General features: G+C 37.2%; 1 protein-coding gene across 3 annotated transcripts in view; it reads right to left on the reverse strand.

Annotated features, from left to right (window-relative positions):
* The window catches only part of NCAPD3 (non-SMC condensin II complex subunit D3), a 70,065-nt gene that overhangs the window by 13,766 nt on the left and 34,610 nt on the right, over positions 1-21,689 (reverse strand). For all 3 annotated transcript variants that reach the window (XM_063092859.1, XM_063092858.1, XM_063092860.1), the window contains 10 exons: positions 21,316-21,450; positions 19,379-19,599; positions 12,086-12,277; positions 11,654-11,751; positions 11,425-11,540; positions 8,943-9,050; positions 6,707-6,821; positions 6,505-6,612; positions 4,730-4,968; positions 3,731-3,810 (listed from right to left, as the gene is read on the reverse strand). In XM_063092859.1, coding sequence (XP_062948929.1) covers positions 3,731-3,810; positions 4,730-4,968; positions 6,505-6,612; positions 6,707-6,821; positions 8,943-9,050; positions 11,425-11,540; positions 11,654-11,751; positions 12,086-12,277; positions 19,379-19,599; positions 21,316-21,450 — 1,412 coding nt within the window. The remainder of the gene's footprint in view (positions 1-3,730; positions 3,811-4,729; positions 4,969-6,504; positions 6,613-6,706; positions 6,822-8,942; positions 9,051-11,424; positions 11,541-11,653; positions 11,752-12,085; positions 12,278-19,378; positions 19,600-21,315; positions 21,451-21,689) is intronic.

Consider the following 21,689-nt stretch of genomic DNA (forward strand, 5'->3'; position numbering starts at 1 on the left):
CAGATGGGCAAGATACTGTAGTCTATGCCCTCATGAAAAACTGGCTTAACCAACTATACAAACAAATCCAATAGAACAGAGATCATGCCAGGATTCACATGCTCAGGCTGGAAGCAGAGTCACAGAGCTTCCTATCATGAGAAGCCAGAAACCTCAATCAATGCATGACATCCAGGACTAATTTTGCTCCTGCCTTCACTGGGACTTTATTAGACAGGCAAGTTTCAGCCTTGTTTGAATTAAGAGTCACAGATCCTAGGAGCTTGATAAACTGCAGAAGAGGGACTATTTTGTTTTTCGTTTGCTGAAAAGTCGGAAAAGATTAACATTGCAAGTGATGCTTCCTAGAACATTCCTTTGGACTAACAGAGGGCAGCACTTTCCAGGCACTTAGGTTAGAAAATGTTCACGGCTCTGAAGACCTCTTAGTAAGTGAAGAACTCCCTTTCCCAGCCTCTCCTCATCCCTCAGGACAATTGTGAGGAACAAACACCACCAAATCAGGAATACCGTCTGGAGATCAGACATTGTATTATATGGAAAACAAAGGGAAGACCAGCTACATCTGGGTAATAATAACCCATAAAGGGGAACTATTACTCTCTCACTAAGATGGAAAACCAGATTCAGACAGCCCAGTGATGCCAAAGGGTAGAGCAGTCTGTTCACTTCCCTTTTTGGCGTTACTAGGAAACATAAAAATCTGATTACTTTCAGATTTCTTCCCAAGCCAAATGCCATTCTGGAGCAAATATCTGCTAAATCAAGGCCACTGTTAATGGACTTATGTTCCCAATATGGCCCACAACATGTGCCTACCTCAGGTTACAACTGGGGGGCTCAGATCCATCTGCACCAGAATTCTATTGGAAATGTGAGCAAGTGATTTCCCACACCCTTCTTGTCCTTGGCCGCCACCCTAAATCCAAGCCCCTCTTGTTCTCCAGGCCCTCTTCATCTCTGTCTCATCCCCAGACAGCTCTATTTCTTTTGTCCTGATCTAACTTCCCATGAAGCCTTTCTCTGGCTTTGAATCCTTCTACTGTGCACTCAGGTTCCTTGATGAATCAAGCCCTACCCCTATAACTGAACCTCAGGGCACTCTCTACACTTCCTCTTCATAAATGAGAGCTCTCCTCCAGGGACACAGTTTCTCTCACAGCCTCTCCTAGAGAGGGTGCTTCATCTCTCACATCCCACAGGAAGGAAGTGAGGACCACATTTCCCAGCCCCCTAATATTTTCATTCATTTGCCAGATGTTCACTGAGTGTCTACTTGGTTTCATGCTCTCTTTCAGATGTGGGGTTATAGCAGTAAACAAAACAAAACCCCTGCCCCTCAAGGCATGTATTGTGGTGAGTGGGCAGACAGGACACAGTGCGCTACCACAAGTGCTCTGAAGAAAAAGAAAGCTGGAGAGGGTATGGGTAAGGCGGGAGTGTGAGGTGGCCCCTGGGGAAAACGCACACACACTGCCTCTCCACCTGGCCCAGCTGAGAACACTCAGCCTTTCCTGCCGGCACTCCCGCCATCTGCCTGTCGTGCTCTCTGCTACCTGGCATCTGGTTCTGAGTTTCCCCCTTCACTCCAAATCCTCACGTGACTCAGAGTGTCATCAGTGTCCACACAGATGAGCTCATGTGACACCCTTTCTATATTCCTGACTTCACTGACTCCAGGGACTCTCACCTCTGCACTCCATGTCACCACACTGGACACCAAATATTCCACTTCCTGACCAGCTGCTTGCCTTCCCAGCTGTCGCCCTCTTCCCCATTCTGCTTGTTCCACACCCTCACTAAGCCCTCTAGACAGCCGAGCACCTCCTTCTCTCCCAAACCTATCCATCTTTGTCTTTTCCTCCTTTCTATCTCGATGGTCCATTATTTCAGTTGTTTTCTTGCCTTGAACTTCTCTGGCCCTGGCCTCTCGCACTTTTGCAGTGCTTGCCTAGTTAAACAAAAAGAAGCCACTTGTTACTTGGCTATCACCCTGTGACTATCACACTACAAGGCCACCACCTAGTGGGTCGAGGGGCAAATATCTTATAAAATTGTGTAGTCCCCAAATTTTGGGTTTCTATGACCAATTAAAAATGTCATACAAATTTGCTCATGCCAGAATTTCAAGGAAATCCAGCTAGTCCAAAGATAAATTCAACAGGCTCTGCTAGTATAGTCTCTTTGTAAGATCTGCATTAGCAGATACATACAGAAACATTAATATATTTAATGTAAGCAGACAGGCCTGGCCTTTGGCCTAAAAACTGGGGAACAGACTAAGAAATTACAATTAGCAAATGTAGTCATCAGCTTTTTGAAGCTGAAAACCACGATCCACATCTGAACCATAGTTTAAACAAACTCAGAATGCAGCAGAGATAAAAATGGAAAGATTTAAGGGGTAGTATTAAAATGCTGGAAGAGGTACTGATGATCTCACTACAGGGTAAAGTATCTCTCCATCTGTCCTTCTGATTTCTTTTGACCGATGCTATGACCAGCTGTAGTTCTGCATTTATTTTACATACTGGTCAATGCTCTTTTTAACTTACATGTACAAGAGCTAAAAGTGGGGAAAAATGAGAAAATGCAGGTTAAATAACCAATCTTACCTCCCAGGCCCATCATCTGAAAGCATTCCAAGTACTTCTAATTATGCCTGCTTGTAGCTACCCATTGAATAAAGAGAGCTGTGAGGATCAGTATTACAGACGCATTATAAAGGCAAGAGGATGGTACACAGCTACCTTGGTCCCTTTTCCATTTATACAACAAAGAAAAAAGAAAGTGATAGCCTTAGCTTTTTGCTTCTGGCTCTAGACAGTATTGATTAGAACATTAACCTCCTACCAATTTGTTTTGTCAAATGTTCCTCCTTGGAAAATTACACCCAAAGCAAAGTAAGCAAAGATTTCTTACATGGAACTCAAGACTAAATTGTTAGTGACCATATTTAGAACCAGAAGGACCCTTTATTATGAGCTATTTATAGTTAATGAACTCCATAAAGAACTTTTCCTGCTGTGGTGGCTTTTGCAGTGGCATTCATCCTTCTATTTCCCAACTGCACACTTGCTTCAAAAAGAATTATTCATACAACATAATCTAGACTAGCAAATTCTATCAGACTATTTCTCAATCCTTTGAAAATAAATCTTTTAACAAATGACAGAGGAATAAGAATTAACATTTGGCAAAGTAACTTCCTCTCTTCCAATTCTCAGGAAACACCCATTTCCAAGGAGTCTTATAATTCGGTATACTCTATTTCACACTGAAATTGTACCTTAATTCCTAGAATTTCTTCCTTACAATTTCTGCACTTAGAAGAAAGTCAACTCTTTATCAAAACTAACATATTTTGGTCTAGAAATAATAAAGTCGACAGTTAATGGCTATTATTCTATACAATTTAATACGACAAAGGCATCTTCTGGTCTTCATCACTCCTACAGTAAGAGCAAACAATGTCAGCATATGTAGTTAACACTGAGGTTATTTAATGATGAATCTGGACAGGATTTTTTTTAAAAAAACTTGCATGTGAAATAAAGTTTTGTTACATAGCTCAGTATTTTTAAAATCTGCTAATTTTTCTGGCAACTACCAAAAGCACACTAAATCCTAAATAACTCAACTCTAAACCAATTTGAAAGGAAGGAAAGCTCATATATACCAGAAATTAGGTAAACTGTTCTGCTGTCTAACATGTGAGGGCAAGATTTACCTGGCAATGTCTGGATGTGAATCTATCAGAGTGCTGACAAACCGAAAGAAGAGAGAGCCCTTCCATTTCACAAATTCTTCCTGCATAAAGAGAAACCAGCATATTTCAGGATGAATTTGATATATGCACTTTAAGTATATTCAGTAACATAACCACCTGTCAGCTTTCTTCTGCATCTCAATCTGTCTGTGGCACATGAGCTCCATTCATTAGCACTCACTCCCCAACCATCTTGAAAGCACATACTGTTTGTTAGTTACAAAGAGATGCGCAGGAATATTGTGGAGAGCAGGATCAAACCTTCTATAGTATTGGGAAAATGACTCAAAGCACATGGCTTTAAAGGGAGAGAGCTACTGGTGCCTCTGTCAGGTGCATGATACAAGAAAAGGTGAGTGTATGAAACATACTAGAATAGATATACAGCTTAGTGAAATGCCTTCTTTTTAAAAATCAAATATTATTTTCTCCTTATTATAGGTCAAATGTATGCTCTCAATGTATATAAAAATATCTTACACTCTGTAGTGCTTTACAGTTCACTAAATTCTTTTACACACTGAAATATCTCACTGGACTGTCAGAGCAACACTGTGACATAGCCCAGAAAAAATATTATGATTCCTGTTTTACAAATGAAAAAGTTAAGTCTGAGAAACATGGACTTGTCCAAAGTCAAGGAGAATAACAGAACTGGAACTACAACTACCTGTCTACTGAGTGTGCTTTTCTCTATATGGTATTTATTTGCAAAAATAAAACTTCACATTGCTTGACAGGATTTCTGAACAAACATCCAAAATGAATATTCACAAATCATGATCTATTTAAAAGGCTACATACTAAACATTAGAAGAATGATATTCTAAATCAGAGATGAGGCTAATTATTTTTGGATTCTACTACAAAGCAAGAACATTTCCTACGCTACTCAAATATTCCCTTAAACCAGAAGCAATAGTGGAGGAAAGAAAGGACAGGTCTAATTCCCATACATACCTGCAAGAGATTGGTAAGCGAGATGAGTGTCTGCTTTCGGATGAATGGATCTGAATCCTTGAGACACATGGAGATATTGGGAATGTACTTGTCCACCATGACAGTGTACCGGATACAAAGATCGCACATGACAATGATGACATTGTTGCGAACAGCCACGTCCTCACACACTTCAAGCTCTCGCACAAGGGCTGGGATGCTCCTCTTTGCAAGATCCTCATGCTGTAAGCATAGCTTACCTGTCACAGAAGGGAGGAAGACGTCTTTATTCTGTTCTATCCAAATTCCACGACTGAATTTTCTCCAGATATATTTTGCTATGGATTTTATTTAATCAAAGTTAAAATATCATGCCCACAATCACAAACAATAAGAACTAAAGACAGACAGATTCATCCTAAATATTAGAAAGTTCAAAATATTTTAAGAAAAAATTCCCCAGGGTTTTCATGAGATACTTACTTTGGAACATTCCTTTATTTTTTATTATTTATTTATTTATTTATTTATTTAAAGATGACCGGTAAGGGGATCTTAACCCTTGACTTGGTGTTGTCAGCATCACGCTCAGCCAGTGAGCGAACCGGCCATCCCTATATGGGATCTGAACCCGGGGCCTTGGTGTTATCAGCACCGCACTCTCCCGAGTGAGCCATGGGCCGGCTCGGAATGTTCCTTTACACTAATAAAATCATCTTCCTTTTAAAGTCAACATTTGAATTCTGCAGTTATCTACCTACTTGGAAAAAGACCCCAAAACCCCTAGCATTTTACTTTTGATCATACATATACTCTATAGAAGCTAAATACCGTTCAATGAATTTGAAATTTGAATTAGGCAAGTAGAAAAGAATGCTCACCTCATTTATTTTATTTCTTATTCATAATCAAAAGGAGTGTTGCTGAGTTTTGTTTATGTTTGTTTTGTGGCTGGGGGGATGTTTTGCTCTTATGTGCAAGTCTTAAATATTTGAAAAATAATATTACAAAAACATTCATAACTTTTATCTAGCACAAAATAGATAATCCCCTTAAACCAAAAAATCAAATTATAGCATAGCGGTCATTGTTTTCAAGATCAACAATTTGAATTCATGGAGAAATATGTTTAATAGTTCAACTTCCAGTTCTGGAAGTATTAAGTAAACTATCTCCTTTTATAAACTAAACTTCAAATTTATTTTCTTATTCCCAGAACTCAGTTCAGTGCCTGGCATACATTTCTTGATGATAGATTTCATGGTGCTACATTATAGTATAAAAACATGATAGGAACAGCTATAATTATAATAAATTAACATAGCCCTACTAAAAAACAAAAGCTGCCCATAAAGAGTGTTCTGAATCTTATAGTCTTGTATAGTTACCAACCCAATGGCTTTCATTATTCTGTTATACCTGTAGAGCTGGATGCTCACGTCAGAATCACAGTCACGCACCACATAACAACGTTTCAGTCAACAGTGGACCACATATATGACGGTGGTCCCATAAGATTATAAGGGAGCTGGAGGTGTATAGTAGCTATACCATCTAGGTTTGTGTAAGTACACTATCTATGATGTTCACACAACATCAAAATCACCTGACGATGCATTTCTTAGAAGGCAGCCTTGCCATTAAGCAACACATGATTGCACTTCTAAAAATCACAAGAGCTAGGGTAAACATAAGCATGGAAGCACACAACACATTACCACAGCTGGGCTCATTAACACAAAAGCCAAACACGGATCTAGACTACACAGCCACATTTCTCCGTATGTTGTTCTCACCTAGGGTAATGATGGCGTGTGCTCTGATCACAGAAGGCATGACAGAGCCTCTGATCTGGGCAGGTGGCTGAGAGGCTGGGGCATCACTGCTACCTTGAGATGATGGTACTACAGGGAAAGGGAAAAGGTTTATCGATAGTACCTCAGCAGTAAGCTTAGCCTTGAGATAGCATGGTACAGAGTACGATTTCAAATGCCTTACAATGATCCATATCAGCAGAAGCAGCCAGAATAGACTGAATCAGAAGGAAGATGCGCTTATCCACTCTAGCTGGACACAGCTGGGCTATATCTCCTAAGGTAAAAATGTACTTCACCTACAAAGAGATTGGTTTTGCAGTAAAAACAGGGCAAAAGCAAAACTAGCTAGATTAAGGACACGTTAATGGAGTACCTTTTTTGTCCCCCAAATGAAAAAACTTTACTATTTTTTGTTTCATAAAAATTCATGGCCATTGTAAATATTTAGTCACTACTTAATGAAACTTATCTAAAATTAGAGTGACCACATAATTTTATCATCTAAAGCTAGACACTTCTGCAAGTAAAAGAAGGCTTTTAATAGGTATACTATTAATGCTATTAATAGGTATACTGTGGTACATGTGTAAATCAGGATTATTTGGGGTAAACTGGGAAATAGAATTGTCTACCTATAATCCCACCACCCAAAGATATCATGACTGTTTCTGTGTATAACTTTCTTTTCATGGTATTTCTATAACCACAAGGCTTTATGTTTGCTTTCCTCATATACTTTCCAATCATGCTATTTTGAAGTTTTCAGTTATTACTTTGAATATTAGGCATCCTTTCATGTCAATATATATAACAAATACATTTAATGACTACATAAGAATGCCATTTAAAAACTGTGGATGTCATAATTTATTTCACTAGTCCACTATTAAGGAACATCTATGTTGTTTCTAATCCTCTGCTACTGTTTACATTGGCTCTGGTGAATGCCTTTGTACCTTGGACACTGTTCTGTTTCCTTAGAAGTGAAATCAGGATTAAAAAGTACATACACACATTTTATATTTTAAAACATATTTCCAAATTGTCTTCCAGATTAGTTTACTATTTAGACTCCTACCTAAAATATATATAAGTATGTCTTCCTCACAGCTTCCACTCTCGTATGTTTATGAATGGCATTCAGCGTACCAGTTAAATAACACTTCTTTTTCTTTACCCCCAAAATGGAGCGGTGATAATAGTACAATGTCAAAAAAAAAAAAGCTTATTCTAGGGTAAGAAAGCCAATAATAAATATATGTAGGTTTAAAAAATCTTGAACATACTCTCTCTTAATGGATTTAAGAAATACTTAAATACTATTTAAAAAGGCCTGAATTAAACAATACGTGTAGGGCAAAACTTCTCCATACATATTTTGACTGAAGAGTAGATTTTGGTGACATATTTAAAAGTTGAAAAAAATCTTAGTATGGGCAGTGATTTTGCCCAGACAAATTAGAAGAGCAAGACCCTCTAGAAACCCTGGGCCAAGTCCATGCTACATATTATGACCCTCTTCCCTAGCAAGTCCAGATTCCCATAATGATCATCTTATTACTGAACATATGCACAGTAGTGCCTCAGGCACAACGGTCTTATCTTTTAACAAATCTAAACTTGGTCTGTGATCACTAGGAACTACAAGAGCGAAGCTGGCAAGACAGGAACTCAAAACAAAAAAGAGGTACTCCACTAATTTAAATAGATGAGAAAAATGTCCAGTTTTCGTTAAATGATGGCCTGTACTAAAGGGCATAAAAAAGCAACTCATCATTTCCTTTGTGGACAGTGTCAGAATTACCATAACACTTTGTCAACAGTCAGCCACTGAAATCAACTGGCTGGCTACTGGAGCCATTTGCACTAGAGTGCTTTCTAAAGCAGGGTGCCATGACGCGATCTTGCTGCTCCAAGGTCATTTGTGTTTTAATTGTAAATCTTTCATTTTACTTTAGATATTACTTTACAATTGCTCAGCACTATTCCCTAGTTCTATAGTCTCATGTTCAAACAGTTCAAAAGACATGATAGAATTTTTTTAAAAAATCAAACAAACCAAAGAAACAAAGAAAAAACTAAAAAACTTACTTCATTATTTTCTTACCTTATTATTTCTAAGCTTAACTCTACCTAGCTTACAAGACGTATAATGTTTTCCCTGTTGGAATCACGTTTCTTATAAGATCTAACTGGATGAAGGTTATCCCATCAAGTTTTCCCCCAGATAGTATGTACGTAAGAAAAACTGAATAGATAATAAAAAATTCTTCTAAAAAGAGAGTAACAAGCTCTAGGCTAGAAGAGCCCTTTTCTGGTTAATAGCATTTGAAGTGCACATTACAAAATCATCTTGAAAAGATCCTGCTGATATAAAAAGGAAGAGAAAAGAATGGCTAGGAAAAGCAATTGCATACCAACAGGCCTTCATCCATATTCCCTGCTCCGTCCTCCTTCAGAATGATGTTGGAGAGGCGGTGCTCACAGGTGGACAGCACATCCCCACATACCTGCTTCAGTAATTCCTGTGGCAAGTCAAAGGCCATCTCTGAAGGGTCCCACACATCTCCCGGATCACTCATAAAACACAATGTTCTCAGAAGAAATTCTATGATCTTCCAGTGGATAAACCATAAGGCATGAAAAGCCCTTGCCATCTGCTTTTGTATCTTTTCTCTTTCCCACAATATGGTCAAAATCACAATGACACACTTTTAGCAATCTGGCCATGAGAACTGGCTAAGTGGAATTTATAAAGAACAGTGTATATATCATCTTTCTTTCTATATTTGCCCTGTAAGAGCAAACGGCAAATATTTAGGATGACCTAGTGTCCTAATTTACAAGAGATCTATAATAGCAGTATTCCTCCAACAACAGAGAAAAAAGTTGCAGTTGTTTTGGCCTATGCAGATGGTAAATTAATCACTACTGTGATTAAAAATCTTCTGAAATTATTCTTCTGTTATTCTTCTGAAATTATTCAGTAGAAACAAGTTTTCAGTCTCTTACTGGCTACAATCGCTTCAAGGAGTCATCTCTAGTGCACATCTAACTGCTCCTCTATGCCAAGGCAGAGAGCTCCCTACCACATTCTAGAACTCTTGGACTTCATTTTCTCTAGGAGGCCCGTTCTAAAATACCTAGGTTGAGCTAAATGCTTCCACCCTAGAATGTCCATGTTACCGTATGCATACTTTTATTTTCGTATTATTGGAATTATCTATCTGTGTACACATTTCCCCACTACTCTATAGGTGCCTTGGGAAGGGACCATCTTAACGATCATCCAGTGCTCTGCAGTGTTACCACAACTTGGTACCAATCAAGGTTTGCCAAACTGTTGGGAAACTATCATTATGAGCAAAATGTTTTTCAATCTGACTTAGCCTAAAAGGTTTCAAAACTATTGTCTTTATTACTTTTAAAAGAACTACTGCACTTAAGATTTTGATAGATTGTACAACCTGGACTATAACGTTGATCAAGAGAGCTTCTGAAATCCATACGCTTTATCCTGATGAGGCGGCAAAGGCCGACTCGTGTGAGACCTCAAGGCTAGAATGACGGTGGTCTAATAACTTTAAGATCACAGAATCTGGGAAGGCCGTCAAGACCATCCAGTCCTGAGATTCTCTCCATGTGCATGTCAAGCTGTTGTCCAGCTTCTCGTGAACACTTCTTATGGCTAGGAATGTGTTCTGAGGCAAGCCCCTCCATTTTAGGCAGACCCCAGTAAGTACTTTCTGCAGTTGGCCAAAATTTGTCTCCTTGTAATTTCCACCCATTGGTCCAGATCAGTCCACTACTAACTCATAGCAAGTTTATAGGTAAGAGAAATGCCCAGAGCCCTGTTTTTCATACATACTGCTGTCGAGCTACGTCTTGATCACCTATTCTTTGGGTAATTTGTTGTTCTCAGTAAAGCACATAATGTTCATTTACAGACAAAATAAAAATAGACATGTGTTAAAGGGGATACAATGGGTCATATGGATTTAAAATATCCTAAAATTCCAGAAAATCTCAAGGCCCTATTCCACTGCCTACCACCAGGGGAAGTGGTGTCGGCAGAGCTAAAACCTCGGCCATTTTTGTAACAGAGTAGTAAGTTCTACCCCTCTTCTAGCTCTCAGTTTCTAAATTTGAAGACAATTCTGTCTTCTCACAGGTTCTGATAACTATAGCCTTCTGATCTATTGACTATGGGCCATTAGCAAGCAGCAAGTGACTTCCGGCTCCGATGGCCCATGTGCAGACACTTCTTCCAGCCAATGCTCGTGAAAAGAACACTGGGAGGCGATCAGCTCTAGACCTAGCTCTGCCAGTAGTAAGCTGCTGCTGCCACTGCACTGTGCAGGGTCAGTTTGTGCTTATGCATCTGTATAAAAACATTAGCTGTAGGCTGTGGGCAACAAGACATGACACCAGGAAGAGATATTTGAGTACTGTAACCTCACAGTAACAGGCATTTTCCAGTGTTATGAAAAGATCTGGTTTGAAGTAAACTTCCTGATTATTTGAAAAATTATCTATTAAATGTTCTTGCAATGAGGGTGGAAGTGAAGGATATCTGAGGTATCACAAGCACCTAGGCTACAACTTATCAAAAGATAACCTTGTAGAGGTTTCATGGGGAAATGAATGTCAATCAACAGGCACAACTTACTCAGACACTTGCACCTGGAACCGAGGTGGTGACTACCTAAGGGAACCCTGTCTTCAGCACCTGAATCTTCTTGGGGCATGTTAACTGCTAGTCACATAAGTGTTGCTGCTGGGGACTACTCATCCTTACAGGTCTTCTATTGATAGAGCACACTCCTCAAAACTTCAAAACAGAGTAACAAGCCTAAGTACAGAAAGTTAGAAAACATCAAGAAGAGTTGGTGGCCATACCTGTTCCTCCACCGGTGTCTCTGCAGATGATTTACAAAGCCTTTGCAAAGTATCAACAGCTGAACTGATCAGCTCCAGAGACCACTGAAATCCATTCAGCTTACCCTTGACAACATCTAAGAAGGAAGTCAAAACCCTTGAAGTTTAACTGCTTAAAATATATGTATGAATATAAAAGACGTAAGTGAACAGCAACACCTTTTTAAGAAAGATTCTCTAAGACACTCACCAGTCACCTTGTCCCGGGTGCTCTTAGGAAGATGCTTTGCAATATGCCCAATAACACACAGAATATGTCCTAAGGTGTTTGAATTGGGATTCTGTTGACTAGAGAAAGGGCAGAAGAAATACCAAGATAGAGCCAAATTAAATCTTGCTGCCAGCAAAATGCCTTTTCTTCTGAATTACTAATACTGGAGGGGGAAGGATAGGCAGCATGGCTTAGGAATCAAGCTGAAGGAACATTAAAGCACTCAATGTACTTGGACAAAGGGTAAACTGACAATTAAAAGTGATTCTTATTTTTTATGTTTGTTTTTATGCTAGAGCTTAAAGAAAAGATCTCTACACAAATAACTATGAAATAGCCCACTTCCTTAAGACAGGCTTGTTCCCAAGAATCTTTGGTATCCATCAGTGGCTAAATTATAAGCATGCAGACCTGCTGATTTTTTCCCAGGACTCTATTATTTTGGTGTAGTCCAGCCTGGGTGATGAGTAGGCAACCTTGGAGAGCAGCATCCAGGCGGGGGCAGAATGTTCCGTGCCAGTGTGAGATATCACATTGTTTATGAAAGCGGAAGAGAACTTATCTTTCATGGACCAGATATGAAATGCCTTGTTCAAATAGCGGCTGGAAAAAAGATAGGAAAGCAGAATTGTAAGTATACATATACGTAACTGTTCAGATCAGCCCCCCACTGGAAGGGTACCCATTTCTGTTGCTCTAGGATTTCTCTGCACATAAAACATCCATGCAGAGGCTCCTAGCCAGGGACATATCTGATACCAAACTAGACAGCTTTTTAATTTTATTAGAGAATAAGTTGTATTTATTTTTCCCCTCATAAAATGTTTTTTAAAGCAAAAAATAAAATTTTGTGTAACTCGTTTGAGACCCTCCTTATTCTCATTCCCTCCAAAATTTCTACACAAACACATGGGAAAGGTTACCAAAAACAGATGCATTCAGATGTTATAGGGTTATAGTGACAAAAAAATAGAAACATTGTCCTTTTTTCAATAGAAGGATTGGAGGGAAATGACATTCTAGCATTTAAATACAGTGATATTAAACAAGCTAAACTTTGCGATAACCTACTACATAACTCCACTCAGAAACAGATATTTCAAACCTTTTTAAAATAAAACAAAAATGCTCCTGATGTACTAAAGTGTTTGTGTTATGTCGCTACTGTTTTTAAACAATTTTACTTCTTCCCATAGGACTGAATGAGATAATATAACTCATGAGATAATGATATATTATATATTCAAGTGAAGAGAAAAATACACTTCTTTTCCCAATTAATTTTTCTTAGACTGCTGCGAAAACACACATACACAGATTAATAAGATTTTCTCATTAAATTTTTTAAAAAAGGAAATTCTCAAAGCATGCAAAACAAGGCAGCTATAACAAAATAAACACGTCCACACACCACAACAAGCATGTGCATATAAATGAATGGTTTTATTAATAAATTAGCCATGGATTACAAATCTAATCATAAATGTTAAGAGTTTTAATGTAGTTAGCTCACAACATGATTTATATCTGACTTATGTCTAAACACCACAAGATACAGGAAATCAACAAATATTTTTAATTTATTAAAAAAGAATCACACAAAACACTGAATGACATTTACTATATGAAGCCAACAGAATAGGGAAAAAATTCTCTGAACTTCCATTTTTGAAATCTCAAATGTGGCTCTTCTCTGACAACTCACACCTCCAGGTCAATTGAGAAATCCCCAGCAAGCCTCCACCCACCCTCAATCAGCCCCGTTGTTCATTTAGTCAGAATGAGATTCAACAAACACCAACCTGTGCTTTTGAACAGCACTGCCAACCTCTATCCTAACATCAAAACCAACAGCCACTCCTCAGTCACCATTTTAAATGGCCTCTATGAGGTTACGGACCACTGCCTTTGCTCTTAGACTCTGGTCTACCTGTGGGATCTCATTTCCCTTCACTAATCTCTATTTTTCTTATAATCACTTTAACTGGTGATTTTGAAAAGCTCTATTCTTAGTCCTTTTTCTCTTTTCTACAACCTAACTGGGTGAAATCAACCCAAGTGTCCACCAACAGATGACTAGATAAAGAAAATGTGGTATATATACATAAGGGAATACTATTCAGCCATAAAAAAGAATTAAATTCTGTTATTTGCAGCAACATAAATCACCTTGAAGGGCATTATGTAAAGTGAAGTAAGCCAGCCAGGAACGGAAAGAGAAGTACTACATGTTTTCATTCATACTTGTATGTGGAAACTAAGAAAGCTGATTGCACATAAGTCAGGCTAGAATTGTGGTTACCAGAGGTTAGGAAGAAGAGGGGAAGGGGAGCAGTGAGAGGTTGGTTAACGGATAACAAAATTACAGCTAGATAAGAGAAATAAGATCTAGTGTTCTATAGCACTATAGGGTGACCATAATAAACAACAATTTATTGTATACTTTAATTCCCAAACACAAAAAAATGATAAATGTTTGCGGTAATAATGATAAAAAATAAATTATTAAAGTATCAAAAAAACCTACTGACTTGTAACTTCAAATAAATAAATACCTATATAGAACTATGCCTTTTTTTAAAAAAAAACCACAAACATATTCTGAACATTTTACAGACTTGTAACATGTTTGTAGTTGTACCACCCATTTACCATTAATATTGTTTATTTGTGCTTTCTCTTTTTTCTTGGCAAATTTTGGCAAAAGTTTGTCTTTTCCATTAGGCTTCTTGAAGACAGTTTTTCTTCTTTCCCAGTTTATTAATATCTGGTCTTAATTTTAGTGTTTCTTTTCTTCAAGTCTACTCAGTTACTTTTTCTAACTTCTTAAATTGAGCATTTAGCTCATTAATTTTTAGTTCTTTTACTGTTCTAATACACATTGAACATTACTCATTTCCATCTAAGTACAACATTAGATGCATTCTACGAGTTTTGGTATGTACTCAGTTACAAAAACCTTTCAATTCACTGGTCTCTGACCTTGGAGTTATTAGAATTATCTTTTTTTTTATTCTTCAAATGTTCTTTTTTGGGCTTTCCCACAACTACTTAACTGCATCATGCTCTGAGAACATTATCTGATAATACAGATTTGTTGAGATTTGTTAACACTGACACTAGGAAACAGAACACGATCAATTTTTACAACCAGTTTACACAAGCTTAGACATACGTTTCTAACTGCTGGGCATGTGGTTTTTATATATGTCCTTAGGGACATACACCTTTTCCTGGTGTGATTCCTTTTATCATTATTTGTAACTTTCTTTATAACTGATTCTTATTTTTTTCCCTTAAATTCTGTTTTACATAAAATGAATATAGCTTCTTTTTGTATTATTTCCCTAGTAATCTTTTTCCTAGGTTTACTTTCAATATTTCTGATCATTTTATTTTAGATGTGGCTCTTAGAAACAGCATGATTGGATTTTGATTTTTGTATCGAAAGGTTTTATCTACTAACTGTTAAATTTCAGCTATTGACATTTATTGAGATTACTGACTTTAATTGGATTAATTTATACATCTACTTGGTGATTTCTATTTACCTTGTGTTTTATTTTCTGCTTGTTTTTCCCTTTTTTTTTCTTACCCCACTTCTCTATTCTATCTTCTCTTACTGAGTTTTCTGCAATGCATGAGTTTTGCTCTCCTGGCTGAGAAGCTATATCACAGTCACTCCTGGCTGCTCGCAGTCTTGCATCTAATATTAATCACATTGCTAGTCTCCTCATACAATGCTAGAAATGCAAGAAGATGCAAAAATGCACACTCACTCTGATGGGCACTTCAGCTCATCTTACATAATTTTTATATTTTAATTTCACCTTGCTTGCAATCATCCCAGTTAGTCGTCATCATTATCATTGCTGTTACCGATTTTTTTTCCTTTCACCTTGCCCTTTGTCAGATCAGCTGTTATTGATTTTTAATGTCTATGATTATTTTAGACTTATTTATCGTATTTCTTAGCAAACGTTTCTTCTTGTATTCTATTCCTTCTAAATTCTCTTTCCTTCCTCATGAAGTATATCCCTTATAGAAGGTCCATTAGTGAAGGGCTATTGGTGATATATACCCTCAGTTTTTTGTTTATCTTAATGTGACTTCATTTCACTGGTATAAGGAATAATAATTTAGTTGGGCGTGAAATACTAACTTGAAATGACTTGTTTGAGACAAATTTCATTTGTAACATGTCTGAGACATTCAGAATTATTGACTATTCATTTTGCTTGAGATTCTTCCTTGTTTCCACTTGAATCATTTTCTCATAGTTGTTCCTCTGCGTCTTAACACCTTTTAAGTCTTTTCGGTAGGGCTATTTTCCCCTGTCAAACTCTTAAATGTACATCTTCCTCAAATTTCCTCTTCTAAATTTCCATCTTTTCATTTTACAATCTCCCTAGGCAGTTGCAACCACAACCCAACTCCAGGTTTCAAAATAAGCCCATATTTCTTTGTTTCTTTGTCTGTTGCCATGAAATCCATCAGAAGCCAAGAGTAATTTCAGAAAATATGTTAACACATGAGTTTTGGGCCACTTTTTCCTCCTTAAATATTTGCCAATATGGACAGAGGTGGCTAAACAGAGGTTTAGCTATACTCATGTGGTTCAAAGGACAAAAAATGGAGATCAGGGCCTGCCATAAAAGGTAGGCCTGGTTAATACTCTGGCAGTGGGCTTGGGTTCTATACTCTAAAAGCATGAGTGCCCACACAATCACTGCTGCCCAGTTTCACATTTTCTCTGTCCTTGACTGGATTAAAGTGATGTGATGTAGAAGTGCCCCTAACCTAACTACCTGTCAGCTGCAAATATAAATCCTCTCTAGAAGACTCTACCCAGAACTTTATATTATCTCCACAATTTTTCTGGCATGCAATGGCATACAAAAAGACAAGACAACATTACCAAAAACGAGGAGAAACAGAGCCACTGGGTCTGTGGAGTTATCAGACACACAGACTTTAAAGCAACCATGAACATGTTAATCATGGAAACAAAAATCAAGATAGATAATTTCAGAAGAGAACTGGAAACGACAGATTGAGCTCCCCAATCCAAAAATCTAAAAAATCAGAAATGCTCCAAAATCTGAAACTTTTTCAGCACTGACATGATGCTCAAAAGAAATACTCATCACACCATTTTAGATTTCATATTTTCTGATTAGAGATGTTCAACTGGTATGTATTCTGCAAATACTCCAAAATCTGAAAAAATCCCAAATCCAAAACATTTCTGGTCCCAAGCATTTCAGATCAGGGATACTCAATCTGTATAACAAAGAAGAAAATGAAAATTCTATAAATGAGAAATGCAATGATAATTAATAAGTCAATAAATGAATTTAACAGTGAATTACACACAAATAAAGAAGGCCAAGAATAAATATGACAATATTGAAGAACTGTACCCAGATAGGGTAGAAGAGCACAAGAACTCATAATGCCACAATAATTAAAACAGCTGTTACTGACACAAAAAGGAACAAATATGCTAATGGAATGAAATAGAATAGAGAACTCTGAACTAGAGTTATGAACACCTGACCTGTCATAAAGATGGCACTGCAAACTAGTGAATATATGATGGTCTTTTCAATTAATAATTTTAGATTGATTGGATCTCTATTTAGAAAACCATCAAACTTGTCCCTACTTGATAAAGTACAGAAAAATCAATGGCAGATAAGTTAAAGACCTAAAGTGTAAAGGGGAAAAAAACAAAAAAAAACAAAAAAACACCAGATTATATAGGAGGACATCTATATGACCCTGTGGCAGGAAAAGATTTCTTCAACAATACATTAAGAAAACCACTGACAAACTAAACTCATCAAAGGACACCATTAACAGTAAAAAGGCAAACCACACAGTGAGAAGAGGTATGTGCAACACATATAACAACAGATGAGCAAGCAAGAGTGACAGTCTGATAAAAACAGGACAAGAGACCAGAATAGGTAATTCACAAACGTATCTAAATGCTAATCCACATAAGAAAAAAGGCTCAATATCATTAACCAACATGGCAATGTAAATTAAAGCCACAATAAAATATCACTATTTGTTTGCCAAAATGGCTAAATAGAAAAAGACTGACAGTACAAAATGTGGGCTAAAATATAGAGCAATTGGAATTCTGCTGTTCAAAGTGTAAATTGCTGCAACTGCTCTGGAAAACTGTCTAGCAGTGTCCACTAAACGTGAATAAAAATATACTCAACAATACTGTTCCTAGGTATGTACCCAACAGATGTGTGTACACATGTGTACCAAAAGATATGTATAGGAATATTCATAGCAGCATTATACATCATAATGAAAAACTGGAAGCCACATCAGCCAGCCACTGGGAAAACAAAAACAGAAACAACTAAGTGCCATTGGGGGGAGAAAAAAACTAGAAGCAACCCAATTATCTCTCAACAGTAGAATGGATAAATAAATTGTGGTTTAGTCATAGATGTCATCCACATACATATTGTCTATGTGTGCGTGTATGTACAGAAATGAAAATGAATGCGTTGCAGCTATACACACAATGACCTCAAAGGAATCTTACATTACGTTGAGTAAAAGAAGCCAGACATGCAGAAGAATTCCAGTTAAACAAAGGTCAAGGATGCAGAAAAGTAATACATGGTGTTAAAATCAAAGAAGCAATTATGTCAGAGGAGGTGGGAAGATTACTGATGGGAAGGATGTGAGGGTATTTTTGGGGCCTTGCAGTGTTCTATTTCTCGACCTGGGTGCTGGTTACATAGGTACATTTTCTTTGTGATATTTATTGACCTCAGGGTTTGTATACTTTTCTATACATGTTATACTTCAATATAAAAGTTTAAAAAAGAAAAGACATGAAATAAACCTCCCAACAGCTTCTCATGATCTACAGTGGTCTCTCCTGCTTTTTTGTGAAGAATGTCACTACGTTTCATTACATTACCATGAAGCTTTAATATTTTGGGTGTGCACAATGAGGTAAGCCTACAAAAAGTGAAAAAACAGCTGATTCTATTGCAGGCTAAATCCCTCCTTTCTAGGATTCTCAACAAAGCATATAGTTGGTACTCAGAAAATATTTACTGAGTGAATACATTTTCAGTAATAAAGTGTTAATACCAAAAGGGACCTTAAGAGGTCATGTAATCCAACTGGCTGCTCTTACAAGTGAGGAAACTTAGGCCCAGAGAGAGGAAGTGATTTGCCAAGGCCACAGATACTAAATCTATTAGTCTTTCTATTGTATGATAAGTCCTCCATCACAGGTCGAAACTCTTACTACAATACTCACTTTACACAGTGTATGCTCAATAAATATTATTGAACGGAAAAAAAAAAAGTATTGCAGTGTATTAAGTACACCAATCCAATAAAATACTAGAAAAAGTTTAGCTTATAAGAACTAGGAAGTTACCTTTCATAATAACTAGTATTGGGTAGCTTTTTACTCCTAATCTAAAACTGAAGAGCACTCAGAGGGAAGCAAGGAAGTGATCAAAAAGGCGTCACAAAAATAGTCACTACAAAAACACTAAGACATGTGAAGTAGGTCAAGAAACAAAACCAAGATTGAGTCCTCACATACACTAAGTAATTTGGAAAGCTGATTTTTCATGATCAGTGGAGAAATTTACTAATAAAAAGCCTTCTGGCCTTCTACAAGGAACAAAAGTCATGTAGCTAACAAACCTCAGTTCCTGGCTTTCTGTGGTAAGAAGAGCAAGAAGATCCCACGCAAGCACCTGGCTGCCGTCCCCACTGTGAAATTTGCTGTGATGCTTAATGTTCTGCAGCAGGAGCTGGTCCAGGCACTCCAAGGCCTTCTCCTGTACGGTGCTCTCACAGTCCATCACGATGGGGATGACCCCTGTCAGCCAGGCTTTTTGGATCTGAACACATCTAGGTTGGGCCTTAGAATTAAAAAATTTTGACATCAGAAGGTCTGTTGCTATTATAAGTCATACTGGGAATGAATCCATAAATAAACAAATGAACAATAAAGAGAGACAGAGAGAAAGAAACAACAATCACAGTAATATGTTGAACTTTTAGAAAACTAGAGATGGAAAAGAGGAAGGGAGGGGGAGGGGGGCTAATGAGGAATTGGTCAATGGACACAAAGAATGATTGCATATTGTAATGATGAATAAACTAACTATACTGATCTAACCAACACACATTCTACACAATTATTGAAAATCAACATTGTACCCCACATGCATGTATAATAAAAAATAAAATTTAAAAAAAAAAAGAAGTCTAAATATAAGTCAGTGAAGTTGTGATCAATGTTTTGAGAGACATGACAAAAATAATCACTTTTCCAAGTAGACCATAATGGAAAAAATGTCAACGTTCAAAATATATGCAAAAAAAAGTTCAACTTCCAGCTTACTGTAAACCAGTACATACTGAAATTCTAAACTTACACAGTAAAGTCATCATTTTATTAGCAGTAGTAAATCAGCATTTTTTTGGTCATTGAAAATCAAAAGCAAATAATATTTATCCCCAGGAACCCTTAGAATGGATGCTGACAGGAAAAGACAAAATATGCATTGCTTGATGCCTTCTATTATGAAATAAAGAAATAAACATGCTTTTAAAATTCTTCTATAATCAATTAGTGTAGTGGGTTAGAAATCTTGATTCTCCTTTGATCTTAGAATAGGATTTTTAGGTAATGCATGAATGAGCCAAAAGGCTCAAGAGAAGGAGACAAAAGTCCACAGATAAGTTTGGCAAAAGCCATCTAATCAATTCTAATCACTGTTTAGGGATGGGATTCTGTACTTTGACTGTTTTAGGTTGCTGGTTTGATTCTGGCTTGAATGACTATTGACTATTTAACCTACTAATTGTTCTTAAGATATGTTAAGGAAACTGCTTAAATGCTGTTTAAATATGCTAAGGAAACTGCTGTAGGAAGTATGTGGAAAAGAAAATGTTTACTAAGGACAAGCTGGTTGTTGGTGAATTAACCTAGCTTTTTACAAATTACATTCTGGAATGTCACATTGTTAACCTACTGCTCTTACAAGTTTTACACTGCCTGTTTTTATGTCCTTCCTTAATGACCGAATCAACTGATTTTTCTTGTGAAACTTCCTTGTCTTGTCAATAAAAAGAAAGGCTGATTTTGAATTGGGGCTGCTCCCCTGATGGGTGGCGGTCCCTCCAGGTCTCCTTGATGGTACTTTGAGTAAATTCTTTCTTTCTCTTTTTTCCATCTCCGTTACACAGAGGAATGTGTAACAAATTAGTTGGCAGAAGTAAACTATATATAGAGTTAGTAGATCTGCTTTTCTGGCAATATCATCTATACAGTATATGTCTTAATCGACAAATATTAGTCTAGGCCTCTAGCTTAACCAAATTAATTTTAAAATTTATTTTTCTATGTGAGCTTTAAGTTGAAGTCAACAAAAAGGTTAACAATTAGTATTCTCTAGCATTAGTTCCTAAGAAGCATAGCCTATCATAAGTAATTGAAAGATACTACTTCTTTTCTTCTTGTACAGTCCTAAGGACTTGGTAGAGTTTCCGATGGTCAACGGTAATTATTATGCCAAATTACTTTTAATGTAAAATACCACTCATTCGATATGTAATGCCTTGCCTCTCACCAAAAGTAGTTCAGTAAGGGATTGTAGGGCCTGCTTCCGGACAGATACTGCAGGGTCTCGACACTGGTCCTGCAGAATTGATAGGTCTTCCTTCATTCCGGAGATGTCACAGTGTTTCAAAATACTCACTAACACCTAGAAGGCAGATATGTGACACAAAGTGATGACTGCATAGCATAAACACAGAAACCCAAACTGTGGGCAGATAATACTTTAAGTTTGTGGTTCTCAACATTTTTTGGCATCATGGATCTATCCCTCCTCCCCACAACATCCCACATTTTAGAATCTGATGAAAGCTAAGGCTTCTCTCCAGAGAAAATTTGATAAATGTTTTATAAAAACAAATATTTACAAACAATTTCATGAACCTA

The sequence above is a fragment of the Cynocephalus volans genome, chromosome 4, assembly GCF_027409185.1.
Source record: "Cynocephalus volans isolate mCynVol1 chromosome 4, mCynVol1.pri, whole genome shotgun sequence".
NCBI lineage: Eukaryota > Metazoa > Chordata > Mammalia > Dermoptera > Cynocephalidae > Cynocephalus > Cynocephalus volans.